Source organism: Scyliorhinus torazame, chromosome 2 (genome assembly GCF_047496885.1).
Source record: "Scyliorhinus torazame isolate Kashiwa2021f chromosome 2, sScyTor2.1, whole genome shotgun sequence".
Classification (NCBI taxonomy): domain Eukaryota; kingdom Metazoa; phylum Chordata; class Chondrichthyes; order Carcharhiniformes; family Scyliorhinidae; genus Scyliorhinus; species Scyliorhinus torazame.
In genome coordinates, this window is record NC_092708.1 from 84,167,732 (window position 1) to 84,181,754 (window position 14,023).

Below are 14,023 nucleotides of genomic sequence, written 5' to 3' on the forward strand. Positions count from 1 at the left end.
ACCAGGGGTAAGCCATGGGGTACAGACCTCTGGCACAGAGTCTGTCCCTGTTGCTCAGAAGGGAAGGGGGGAGAGGAGCAGAGCATTAGTAATTGGGGACTCTATAGTCAGGGGCACAGATAGGAGATTTTGTGGGAGCGTGAGAGACTCACGTTTGGTATGTTGCCTCCCAGGTGCAAGGGTACGTGATGTCTCGGATCGTGTTTTCCGGGTCCTTAAGGGGGAGGGGGAGCAGCCCCAAGTCGTGGTCCACATTGGCACTAACGACATAGGTAGGAAAGGGGATAAGGATGTCAGGCAGGCTTTCAGGGAGCTAGGATGGAAGCTCAGAACTAGAACAAACAGAGTTGTTATCTCTGGGTTGTTGCCCGTGCCACGTGATAGTGAGATGAGGAATAGGGAGAGAGAGCAATTAAACACGTGGCTACAGGGATGGTGCAGGTGGGAGGGATTCAGATTTCTGGATAACTGGGGCGCTTTCTGGGGAAGGTGGGACCTCTACAGACAGGATGGTCTACATCTGAACCTGCGGGGCACAAATATCCTGGGGGGGAGATTTGTTAGTGCTCTTTGGGGGGGTTTAAACTAATGCAGCAGGGGCATGGGAACCTGGATTGTAGTTTTAGGGTAAGGGAGAATGAGAGTATAGAGGTCAGGAGCACAGATTTGACGTCGGAGGAGGGGGCCAGTGTTCAGGTAGGTGGTTTGAAGTGTGTCTACTTCAATGCCAGGAGTATACGAAATAAGGTAGGGGAACTGGCAGCATGGGTTGGTACCTGGGACTTCGATGTTGTGGCCATTTCGGAGACGTGGATAGAGCAGGGACAGGAATGGATGTTGCAGGTTCCGGGGTTTAGGTGTTTTAGTAAGCTCAGGGAAGGAGGCAAAAGAGGGGGAGGTGTGGCGCTGCTAGTCAAGAGCAGTATTACGGTGGCGGAGAGGATGCTAGATGGGGACTCGTCTTCCGAGGTAGTATGGGCTGAGGTTAGAAACAGGAAAGGAGAGGTCACCCTGTTGGGAGTTTTCTATAGGCCTCCAAATAGTTCTAGGGATGTAGAGGAAAGGATGGCGAAGATGATCCTGGATATGAGCGAAAGTAACAGGGTAGTTATTATGGGAGACTTTAACTTTCCAAATATTGACTGGAAAAGATATAGTTCGAGTACATTAGATGGGTCGTTTTTTGTTCAGTGTGTGCAGGAGTGTTTCCTGACACAGTTTGTTGACAGGCCAACAAGAGGTGAGGCCACATTGGATTTGGTTTTGGGTAATGAACCAGGCCAGGTGTTGGATTTGGAGGTAGGTGAGCACTTTGGGGACAGTGACCACAATTCGGTGACGTTTACGTTAAGGATGGAAAGGGATAAGTATACACCGCAGGGCAAGAGTTATAGCTGGGGGAAGGGAAATTATGATGCCATTAGACGTGACTTGGGGGGGATAAGGTGGAGAAGTAGGCTGCAAGTTTTGGACACACTGGATAAGTGGAGCTTGTTCAAGGATCAGCTATTGCGTGTTCTTGATAAGTATGTACCGGTCAGGCAGGGAGGAAGGTGCCGAGCGAGGGAACCGTGGTTTACCAAAGAAGTGGAATCTCTTGTTAAGAGGAAGAAGGAGGCCTATGTGAAGATGAGGTGTGAAGTTTCAGTTGGGGCGATGGATAGTTACAAGGTAGCGAGGAAGGATCTAAAGAGAGAGCTAAGACGAGCAAGGAGGGGACATGAGAAGTATTTGGCAGGAAGGATCAAGGAAAACCCAAAAGCTTTCTATAGGTATGTCAGGAATAAGCGAATGACTAGGGACAGAGTAGGACCAGTCAAGGACAGGGATGGGAAGTTGTGTGTAGAGTCTGAAGAGATAGGCGAGATACTAAATGAATATTTTTCGTCAGTATTCACTCAGGAAAAAGATAATGTTGTGGAGGAGAATGCTGAGCTCCAGGTAAATAGATTAGATGGCATTGAGGTAAGTAGGGAAGAGGTGTTGGCAATTCTGGACAGGCTGAAAATAGATAAGTCCCCGGGGCCTGATGGGATTTATCCTAGGATTCTCTGGGAGGCCAGGGAAGAGATTGCTGGACCATTGGCTTTGATTTTTATGTCATCATTGGATACAGGAATAGTGCCAGAGGACTGGAGGATAGCAAATGTGGTCCCTTTGTTCAAAAAGGGGAGCAGAGACAACCCCGGCAACTATAGACCGGTGAGCCTCACGTCTGTAGTGGGTAAAGTCTTGGAGGGCATTATAAGAGACAAGATTTATAATCATCTAGATAGGAATAATATGATCAGGGATAGTCAGCATGGCTTTGTGAAGGGTAGGTCATGCCTCACAAACCTTATCGAGTTCTTTGAGAAGGTGACTGAACAGGTAGACGAGGGTAGATCAGTTGATGTGGTGTATATGGATTTCAGCAAAGCGTTTGATAAGGTTCCCCACGGTAGGCTCTTGCAGAAAATACGGAGGCTGGGGATTGAGGGTGATTTAGAGATGTGGATCAGAAATTGGCTAGCTGAAAGAAGACAGAGGGTGGTGGTTGATGGGAAATGTTCAGAATGGAGTTCTGTCACAAGTGGAGTACCACAAGGATCTGTTCTGGGGCCGTTGCTGTTTGTCATTTTTATCAATGACCTAGAGGAAGGCGCAGAAGGGTGGGTGAGTAAATTTGCAGACGATACTAAAGTCGGTGGTGTTGTCGATAGTGAGGAAGGAAGTAGCAGGTTACAGAGGGATATAGATAAGCTGCAGTGCTGGGCTGAGAGGTGGCAAATGGAGTTTAATGTAGAGAAGTGTGAGGTGATTCACTTTGGAAGGAAAAACAGGAATGTGGAATATGTGGCTAATGGAAAAGTTCTTGAAAGTGTGGATGAGCAGAGGGATCTAGGTGTCCATGTACATAGATCCCTGAAAGTTGCCACCCAGGTTGATAGGGTGGTGAAGAAGGCCTATGGAGTGTTGGCCTTTATTGGTAGAGGGATTGAGTTCCGGAGTCAGGAGGTCATGTTGCAGCTGTACAGAACTCTGGTACGGCCGCATTTGGAGTATTGCGTACAGTTCTGGTCACCGCATTATAGGAAGGACGTGGAGGCTTTGGAACGGGTGCAGAGGAGATTTACCAGGATGTTGCCTGGTATGGAGGGAAAATCTTATGAGGAAAGGCTGATGGACTTGAGGTTGTTTTCGTTAGAGAGAAGAAGGTTAAGAGGAGACTTAATAGAGGCATACAAAATGATCAGAGGGTTAGATAGGGTGGACAGTGAGAGCCTTCTCCCGCGGATGGAAATGGCTAGCACGAGGGGACATAGCCTTAAACTGAGGGGTAATAGATATAGGACAGAGGTCAGGGGTAGGTTCTTTACGCAAAGAGTAGTGAGGCCGTGGAATGCCCTACCTGCTACAGTAGTGAACTCGCCAACATTAAGGGCATTTAAAAGTTTATTGGATAAACATATGGATGATAATGGTATAGTGTAGGTTAGATGGCTTTTGTTTCGGTGCAACATCGTGGGCCGAAGGGCCTGTACTGCGCTGTATTGTTCTATGTTCTATAAAATCTTGCAGTGGAGGATTGAGCTCACCACCTATAATTACGAGATTCTGTATCGCCCCGGCAAACTCAACGAGCCCCCAGACGCCCTTTCCCGAGGTACATGTGCCAGCGCACAATTGGACCGACCCAGGACACTGCACGACAGCCTTTGTCACACGGGAGTCACACGGTTGTACCATTTCATAAAGGCCCGTAACCTGCCCTACTCCGTCAAGGAAGTACAGACAATCACCAGGGACTGCCAGGTCTGTGTGAAGTGCAAGCCGCACTTCTACTGGCCGGACCGTGCGCACCTGGTGAAGGCCTCCCACCTCTTTGAAAGCCTCAGCGTGGATTTCAAAGGGCCCCTCCCCTCCACCGACCGAAACACATATATTCTCAGAATGGTCGACTCCAGGTTCCCCTTCGCCATCCCATGCCCCAACATGACGTCTGCCACCGCCATCAAAGCCCTAAACACTATCTTCGCTCTGTTCGGTTTCCCCGCCTATATCCACAGTGATAGGGGATCCTCATTCATGAACGATGAACTGCGTCAGTTCCTGCTCAGCAGGGGTACCGCCTCCAGGAGGACGATCAGCTATAACACCCGGGGAAACGGGCAGGTAGAGAGGGAGAACGGGACGGTATGGAGGGCCGTCCAACTGGCCCTACTGTCCAGGAACCTCCCAGCCTCTCGTTGGCAGGAGGTCTTCCCTGATGCACTACACTCCATTCGGTCACTGTTGTGCACCACTACTAACAACACACCCCATGAACGTCCTTTTGCCTTCCCCAGGAAGTCCACATCCGGGGTGTCGCTCCCGACGTGGCTCACAGCTCCAGGACTAGTCCTGCTCCGTAGGCATGTCCGCCTCCACAAGGCGGACCCGTTGAGGGAAAGAGTGCAAATGCTCCATGCCAACCTCAGTGTGCCTACGTGGCATACCCCGACGGCCGCCAAGATACTGTCTCCCTCAGGGACCTGGCACCATCAGGTTCCATACACACACATTTCTCCGGCCTGGCGCCACCCTCCCCTCCCCTGGCGCTCCCAGCATTAGCCCCACCAGAACCATCCGTCCTTCCCCTGCCCACGCCCGAGGATGAAGAGGATTTTGGCACGCTCCCGGAGTCACCGAACATCACTCCAGCATCGACATCGCTGCCACCACTGCATCGCTCCCAGCGGAACATCAAGGCACCAGACCGGTTAAATCTCTAACTGTCACCGGACTTCAAAAGACATTTTTATTCTGATCAAATACTGTAAATATAAATTCATTGCTGTATATAGTTCTCCTCCACCTCCACCGGACTCAATTTTAACAGGGGGTGAATGTGGTAAACCACTGTTGCACCTGTATTAGGTGATGTAAGGTAGGACCTGTACTACAGGTTCGCCAGTAGTCCCTGCCAGCTGGCTCCGCCCAGTAGACGGAGTATAAATATATGTGTCCTCCATTCAGCAGCCATTTCGTCAGCTGCTGTGGGAGGCCACACATGTTAGAGCAATAAAGCCTCAGTTGTATCCAACTCTAGTCTTTGTTCAATTGATCGTGCCCCACACATATACTGTCCTGCAAACTTTGAGTCTCTCTGTTTCCTGATCACAAATGTCCAACAAGTTAGTTGAACACTATTTTCCCTGTAGCAATCCATGCTGGATTTCTTTCCTAAATCAACATGAGTTCCAGCAGCCAATAAATTTCTTCCAAAACAACAATGATGATGAATAGATTTTTCATCTCCCAGAAATTCCCTGCAAAATTTGACACAGTGAGATTGTTTGAAATTGTCACTTTAGAAACTGATTTTTTTCTTGCCGTAAAGGAGTACTATGCAGGACTTGAAATGTAAGAATCGGCTGAGGTATTGGAAGGAACATATTTTCCTGCAAAGTGAGATTTGAATTACTTTCACAAGTGGATATTGTAAATGTGTCAGTTATACCGTGTAGACAAACAATCATGATATAAGCAAGAGAAAAACATTGGAATATTCGAAATGAGACTAGAGAAATCAATTAAGATTAGATAGGTCCACTGTGAAAGCCAATGTGGACAGTTTAATTTCTAATTCTTCTGCCTGGTGTCACGTACCACAGGTAGTTCCAGGTCATTTTAAAATATTAAACTAATTGTCATAGTTCTAGCTGTGGATGGCACAGTGGTTAGCACTGCTGCCTCACAGGCACCCGGGTTCAATTTCGGCCTTGGGCTACTGCCTGTGCGGAGTCTGCACTTTCTCCCCGTGTCTGCGTGTGTTTCCTCCGGGTGGTCAGGTTTCCTCCCACAGTCCAAAGAAGTGCAGGTTAGGTGGGTTGACCATGTTAAATGGCCCCTTCGTGTCACAAACATGTGCAGGTTAGGTGGGGTTATTGGGATAGTGCAGGGGAGTGGGCCTGAGTAGGGTGCTCTATCAGAGGGGCCGATGCTGACTCGATGGGCCAAATGGCCTCCTTCTGCACTGTAGGAATTCTATTCCATGGTAAACTAGTTTGAAATAGAAAATGATGAAAACAGCCAACAGGTCAGGCAACATCTGTGGCGAAAAACAAAGTTAACAATTCAGGGGGCGATTCTGCCTGACCTGTGAAATTATCCACAATCACCTGTTTTTCTTACCGATTTGCAGCAAATAAATCCTACAATTGCAGAAAGGGGCCTCTCGGCCCATCATGTCTGGTCCAGCTCTCCGAATTAGCAACTCGCTCAGTGCCATTCTCCCGCCGTCTCCCCAAAACCCTGCACATTCTTCCTTTTCAGATAAATATCTAATTCCCTTTTGAATGCTTTGGTGAAACAATTCTCGAACAATTCTCATGAACTTTTTTTTCACTCACACCAATGATTCTCCAAACATGCGGAAAGTGTGGAAAGTGTGAAAGATGCCAGAAATGGACACAATTCTCCAGCTGAGGCTGAACTAGTGTATTTTACAAGTTCGAAGTAACCTCCTTGCTCTTTTACCCCTTGGCACTAGTAATAACCCCAGGACACCATATGCTCTATTTTCCCTGTTGGAATACATGCTGGCTTTCTTTGCTCAATTAAAATGTGTTCAAATGGCTATTAAACATGCTGCAAAACTTGAATAGATTTTTCTTCTTCTGGACATTTTTTCCAAAATTCTATATTGTTGATATGAGTGTTCTAATTTAACATGTTAAATTTCTTTCTTATAGAACCATCCTCAAAATCCACTGCAGGTATGCTCTACACATATCCTTGTGGCTGTAATTCCAGGGACAGGAATGATCGCTGAAAACCAAAAATGAGATTGCTTGAATTTGTCACTTTAGAAAAATTTCTCATCCCTGAAACCATTGTCCTGAATCTTTTCTGCACTTTTCTGCACTCTCTTCACTTCCTTCCCAGAGCAGCGCTTAGATTTGGACACAATGAAGTTTAGGCTGAACTAGAGCCTGAATACAAGTTTATGATAACCTATTTGCTCTTGTACTCAATATCCTTGTTAATAAAGCAAGGAGAATGGTTTCCCCTATTTACCAATCTCGCCTCCTATCCTTCAGTTATGACTCATGCACGTATACATACAGGTCCCAGAGGTCCTGTACTCCCATTAGAGTTGTACCTTTATCATCTGAAAACATTAAAATACCCTGTACACCAAGGTCTGGATCATGAATGTACAACAGGAGAAGCAATGGTCCAATCATTGATCTCTGGGGAACACCACTTCAAATCTTCTCCCAGCCTGTAGAACATCCAGTAACCACGACGCTCTGTTTCTTGTCACTCAAGCAATTTAGTATCCATGGCGCTGCTGTCTTTTTTATTCAATGAGATATAAATTTTCTAACAAGTATTTTGAGTGACGCCGTATCAACTGTCTCCTGGACGTCCTTGTACACCACACCAACTGTCCTGCAAACATTGAGTCTCTCTGGTTCCTGTTCACAAATGTGCATCAAGTTAGGTAGACCTGGGTGGAATTCTCCGTTGGCTGATGATGAAATTGCAAAATGCGATTGTTGAGAATAGGTCCCGACATTAAAATCCCGGTGGGGGCCGACTTGACGAAAATTAATAATTCTAGGTCACCTCGACAGTGGCATCAATGCGGTCCGGAACAGACGTTCAGTAAATACCGTTGGCATGTCATTGATGGGCCTGAACCGGTATTTTCTGAGGCCCACGTGATGCTCCGCCTCCGATGGGCTGAGTTCCCTAAGGCGCAGTTCAGTGGTGTTTTGAAAAGTCCATGAAACCGGTGTCGTGGCTTCTCAGGGAGAGAGAGGGGGTTTGGACAGTGTCGAACATCACTATAGTTTGTTGATAGTTGTGCCGCTGGCAGGGGCCTTCTGCAAGGTCTGGGGGGAGTCGCTGATGATGGCCAGGAGGTAGGCTGTGGGGTGGTGGTGATACACCAGTGTACCTCCCTACCATTGTACATAGTATATAATAGTTGTGCGTAACGTGGCCCTGTAATACTGTGTATTGTACTGTAACTCTGCAGAGGTTCGGTCACTGATAGGTAACCCGACCTGGCCGCGGAGAGCTCCGCCTTAGCCACTCCCCCGGGAGTCAGTATAAGAACCTCTTCTGGGTCAGCCCCCATTCTGTCTGGGGTCGTCTGTGTCGGGTAAGCCTCCCATGTAGTATATTAAAGCCTGAGTTAAAGTCTCACATGTCTTTGTGGTTCTTGACGCTTAGCGCATCAATTTAATATACTACAGTTATAATGGAGGCTGCTCTGAAACCCGACAAGCTCTCGCTCGACCCCCACGCTCCACGCGCAGATCACCTTTTCAACTGCTGGCTCCAGTGTTTCGAGGCCTACCTGGAAGCATCCTCCGCCTTCGCCAAAACGGACGCCGACCAACTCAATCTCCTGTGCTCACGGCTCGACTACGGGCTTTTCGACGTCATCACGGGAACAACGACCTATGCCGATGCCATCGTGAAGCTCAAAAGCCAGTATGCACGAACTGTTAATTCTATTTACGCCCGCCACCGCCTCGCCTCCCGGCACCAGCAGCCGGGTGAACCCCTATCCGTGTTTGTTCGGGACCTCCGTGCCCTCGCGCTCACCTGCAACGCGCCAGCAGTCTCCGCTGAGCAGAACACTGAGGCCCTGGCGCTTGATGCCTTTGTAGCTGGCATTGCTTCCGTCCCAATTCGCCAACTCCTTCTGACACAAACTACCCTGACTCTGGACACGGCAGTCACTATGGCAGAGGCCCAACAGGCAGCCTACGACAATAATGCGTCCTACACGCCTGCACGAACTTCCTATGCTCCTGTCCACGCTCCCTACGTGGCCGCTACCTCCCAGCAACAACCACTGCAAGTCAGGGCCCACCCAGCCACTCCAGCAGTAAAAATGCCTGGGCCCCAGTGTTACTTTTGTGGCCAGGCAAAACACCCCAGGAAACGCTGCCCTGCTAGAGATGCTACCTGTTCAGACTGTGGCAAGAAAGGCCATTTTGCAAACGTCTGCCGCTCCACTGCTGCCTCGGGGTCCAACGCCGCGGTCTGCTACTCCGGGGTGCCGCTGTCCTCCGTTCCCGGCTCGCTGTTCAACATGTGCGACGCAAGGGCGCCGCCATCTTTGATCATCCCCGGCCCGGCTCACTTCACTCCCGGTTCGCCGATCGTCACTTCCGGTTCGCCGATCGGCACTTCCGGTTCACCGAGCGTCACTTCCGGTTCGCCGATCTTCGCTTCCGGTCCGTTGCTGATCGTCGCTTCCGGGTCCGCCCCGCCACCGAATTGCGTCACTTCCGGTCCACCGCCGATCGTCACTTCCGGTCCTGCGCACTGGACCGAAATGCTGCAAACAAAGGAAATGCAGCCACCAAAGCAACCTGGCCTCCAGCAGCAGCCTACGACGCCTGGGCGCTGCCACCTTCTCTCACAGGCCGCTCCCCGGATCCGGAACCCTTCTCCAACAGCTCCACCATCGCATCCATCGTCCTCGACCAGGACCGACCGCATCAGCTCGCCAGATCCACCATGGAGGTTCAGGTAAACTGTTTCACTGTCACCTGCCTCTTCGACAGCGGCAGCACGGAGAGCTTCCTGCACCCGGACACCGTGCGCCGCTGCTCCCTCAAGGTACTACCCACGCGCAGGCATATTTTCATGGCCTCCAACTCCCAGTCGGCCGAGGTTTCGGGCTACTGCGTCGTCACCCTCTCAGTGAACGGCGCGGTGTTCCAGGATTTCAAATTCATGGTCCTCCCTCACCTCTGCGCCCCCGCGCTCCTCGGCCTGGACTTCCAATGCCACCTGCGCAGCCTCACCTTGCATTTTAACGGCCCCCTCCCCCCCCTCTCGGTCTCCAACCCCCAGTTCTTCCCTGATTCCTCCCCGGATCCCACCTGTAGTCTCTCCACGCTCAGGATCCACCCCCCTTCACTGTTTGCTAATCTCACCCCCGACTGCAAGCCCGTGGCTACTAAAAGTCGGCGTTACAGTTTCGGAGACCGCCAATTCATTCGAGCGGAGATTAAGCGCCTTCTCTCGGAAAATATCATTGCTCCCAGCACCAGCCCCTGGCGAGCCCAAGTGGTGGTAGTCAAGTCTGGTGAGAAACACCGCATGGTCATTGACTACAGTCAGACCATCAACCGGTATACGCTGCTTGATGCGTATCCCCTGCCCCGCATATCTGACATGGTCAACCAGATTGCACAGTACCGGGTGTTCTCCACCATAGACTTGAAATCCGCCTACCACCAGCTCCCTATCCGCCCGGAGGACCGTAACTTCACGGCCTTCGAGGCGGACGGCCGCCTCTACCACTTCCTTAGGGTACCCTTTGGCGTCACCAATGGAGTCTCGGTCTTCCAACGGCAGATGGACCGAATGGTGGACCAGAACAGACTGCGGGCTACCTTCCTGTATCTAGACAACGTCACCATCTGCGGCCACAACCAGCAGGACCATGACGTCAACCTCACGAAATTCCTCCAAACTGCCAAACGCCTCAACCTCACGTACAACGAGGCAAAATGTGTTTTCGGCACCACCCGCCTCGCCATACTCGGCTACGTGGTGGAGAACGGTGTCCTCGGCCCCGATCCCGACCGTCTGCGCCCCCTTCTCGAACTCCCTACTCCCACCTGCCCCAAAGAACTGAGGCGATGCCTTGGACTCTTTGCCTACTATGCCCAGTGGGTGCCCGAGTACGCTGACAAGGCCCGACCCCTCCTCCGTTCCCCCTCATTCCCCCTCCCGCCCGAGGCCTGCCAGGCCTTCCACCTCCTAAAAACTACTATCGCCAGAGCCGCCATGCATGCGGTAGACGAGTCTGCACCATTCCAAGTCAAGAGCGATGCCTCCGACTTTGCCCTGGGTGCCACCCTCAACCAGGCGGGCAGGCCCATCGCCTTCTTTTCCCGCACACTCCAAGGCCCCGAGATCAGCCACTCCTCTGTTGAGAAGGAGGCACAAGCCATAGTGGAAGCCGTCCGGCACTGGAGGCACTACCTGGCCGGAAAACCATTTACCCTCGTTACTGACCAACGATCAGTTGCGTTCATGTTCGACAACAAACAACGAGGTAAAATCAAAAATGATAAGATATTACGGTGGAGGATCGAACTCTCCACCTACAATTATACTATCTTATACCGGCCAGGTAAGCTCAATGATCCTCCTGATGCCCTGTCCCGTAGTACTTGTGCCAACGCACAGGATGACCGGCTGCGGGCACTACATAATGACCTCTGTCACCCGGGCGTCAGGCGGCTCTACCACTACATCAAGGGCCACAACCTACCCTTCTCAGTCGAGGAGGTCAAGGCCATGACTAGGGACTGCCAAGTCTGTGCGGAGTGCAAGCCGCAATTCTACAAGCCAGACAAGGCGCACCTAATCAAGGCCACCCGCCCCTTTGAACGTCTCAGCATTGACTTCAAAGGGCCCCTCCCCACCCACAACCGCAACACGTACTTCCTCAACGTCATCGACGAGTACTCGCGGTTCCCCTTCGCCATTCCCTGCCCCGACACGACCTCCGCCACCGTCATCAAAGCGTTGCACGACCTCTTCATGCTGTTCGGTTATCCCAATTACGTTCACAGTGACCGGGGCTCCTCCTTCATGAGCGAGGAGCTGCGTCGGTACCTGCTCGCCAGGAGCGTTGCCTCGAGCAGGACGACCAGCTACAGGGGTGGACGGGCACTGAACAGCATTTCCACAGCCGGCAAGGCAGCCATGCAGCTGCGCACGCCGGCAACAGACCACTGTGAACTTAGGGCCCGCCAGACCACCCCATTAGGTGCACTCTGACCCAAGCCAACCCATCAGCTGTATGGGCACGCTCCAGCACAACCAGTACCATCTTGTTAGCTGGGATGGTGTGTGTGGGGAGTGTAATGTGTATGTGCAGCTGCAGCTTATCAGCCTCCCGAGTGTCAATCACGGACCCAGCAAATCCCGCACCGTTTTTCATTGGAATCAATAGTGTTCTACGTGGCGCCGGTGCTAGCCCCTCCACAGTCACTGAATCGATCCAGGTTCAGCACCAGTCTTCCTGTCGTGAAAGTACACGAATTCTGCAACGGCGTCAACACATAGTCTCAGAAACGGAGAATCCCGCCCATTATTTCCCCGGCAGCAATCCATGCTGGCTTTCTTTACTAAATCAATATGCGTTCAAGTGGCTATTAAATTTGTCCCAAAACAGCAAAGATTATGAATAGATTTTTCTTCTTCTGGAAATTTGTTCCAAAATGCTATGTTGTTGATATGAGTGTTCTAACTTAACATGTTAAATTTCTTTCTTACAGAACCATCTGCAAACCCTCCTGCAGGTATGCTCTACAGATATCCTTGTGGCTGTAATTTCAGGGACTGGAATGATCGCTGAAAACCAAAAATTTGATTGCTTGAATTTGTCCCTTTAGAAAAATTTCTCATCCCTGAAACCATTGTCCTGAATGTGTTCTGCACTTTTCTGCACTCTCTTCACTTCCTTCCCAGAGCAGCGCTTAGATTTGGACACAATGAAGTTTAGGCTGAACTAGAGCCTGAATACAAGTTTATGATAACCTATTTGCTCTTGTACTCAATATCCTTGTTAATAAAGCTAGGAGAATGGTTTCCCCTATTTACCAATCTCGCCTCCTATCCTTCAGTTATGACTCATGCACGTGTACATGCAGCTCCCAGTGGTCCTGTACTCCCATTAGAGTTGTACCTTTATCCTCTGAAAACATTAAAATACCCTGTACACCAAGGTCTGGATCATGAATGTACAACAGGAGGAGCAATGGTCCAATCATTGATCTCTGGGGAACACCACTTCAAATCTTCTCCCAGCCTGTAGAACATCCAGTAACCACGACGCTCTGTTTCCTGTCACTCAAGCAATTTAGTATCCATGGCGCTGCTGTCTTTTTTATTCAATGAGCTATCAATTTTCGAACAAGTATTTTGAGTGACGCCGTATCAACTGTCTCCTGGACGTCCTTGTACACCACACCAACTGTCCTGCAAACATTGAGTCTCTCTGGTTCCTGTTCACAAATGTGCATCAAGTTAGGTAGCCCTGGGTGGAATTCTCCGTTGGCTGATGATGAAATTGCAAAATGCGATTGTTGAGAAGAGGTTCCGACATTAAAATCCCGGTGGGGGCCGACTTGACGAAAATTCATAATTCTAGGTCACCTCGACAGTGGCATCAATGCGGTCCGGAACAGACGTACAGTAAATACCGTTGGCATGTCATTGATGGGCCTGAACCGGTATTTTCTGAGGCCTACGTGATGCTCCGCCTCCGATGGGCTGAGTTCCCGAAGGCGCAGTTCAGTGGTGCTTTGAAAAGTCCATGAAACCGGTGTCGTGGCTTCTCAGGGATAGAGAGCGGGTTTGGAAAGTGTCCAACATCACCATAGTTTGTTGATAGTTGTGCCGCTGGCAGGGGCCTTCTGACAGGTCCGGGGGCAGTAGCGGAGGATGGCCAGGAAGTAGGCTGTGGGGTCGGGGTGGACGGGCACCGAACAGCATTTCCACAGCCGGCAAGGCAGCCATGCAGCTGCGCACGCCGTCAACAGACCACTGTGAACTTAGGGCCCCCCAGACCACCCCATTAGGTGCACTCTGACCCCAGCCAACCCATCAGCTGTATGGGCCCGCTCCAGCACAACCAGTACCATCTTATTAGCTGGGATGGTGTGTGTGGGGAGTGTAATGTGTATGTGCAGCTGCAGCTTATCAGCCTCCCGAGTGTCAATCACGGACCCAGCAAATCCCGCACCGTTTTTCATTGGAATCAATAGTGTTCTACGTGGCGCCGGTGCTAGCCCCTCCACAGTCACTGAATCGATCCAGGTTCAGCACCAGTTTTCCTGTCGTGAAAGTACACGAATTCTGCAACGGCGTCAACACATAGTCTCAGAAACAGAGAATCCCGCCCATTATTTCCCCGGCAGCAATCCATGCTGGCTTTCTTTACTAAATCAATATGCGTTCAAGTGGCTATTAAATTTGTCCCAAAACAGCAAAGATTATGAATAGA

The 14,023-nt window shown here is 50.5% G+C and overlaps 1 protein-coding gene across 23 annotated transcripts in view; it reads left to right on the forward strand.

The window, feature by feature from the left end:
- Window positions 1-14,023, forward strand: part of LOC140389119 (mucin-13-like) — a 206,150-nt gene that overhangs the window by 39,640 nt on the left and 152,487 nt on the right. For 18 of the 23 annotated variants that reach the window (XM_072473324.1, XM_072473279.1, XM_072473344.1 and 15 more), the window contains 2 exons: window positions 6,717-6,740; window positions 12,294-12,317. The exons of 2 other annotated variants lie outside the window; for them this stretch is intronic. In XM_072473324.1, coding sequence (XP_072329425.1) covers window positions 6,717-6,740; window positions 12,294-12,317 — 48 coding nt within the window. The remainder of the gene's footprint in view (window positions 1-6,716; window positions 6,741-12,293; window positions 12,318-14,023) is intronic. 3 more of the 23 variants (XM_072473368.1, XM_072473405.1, XM_072473317.1) reach the window with 2 other exon arrangements.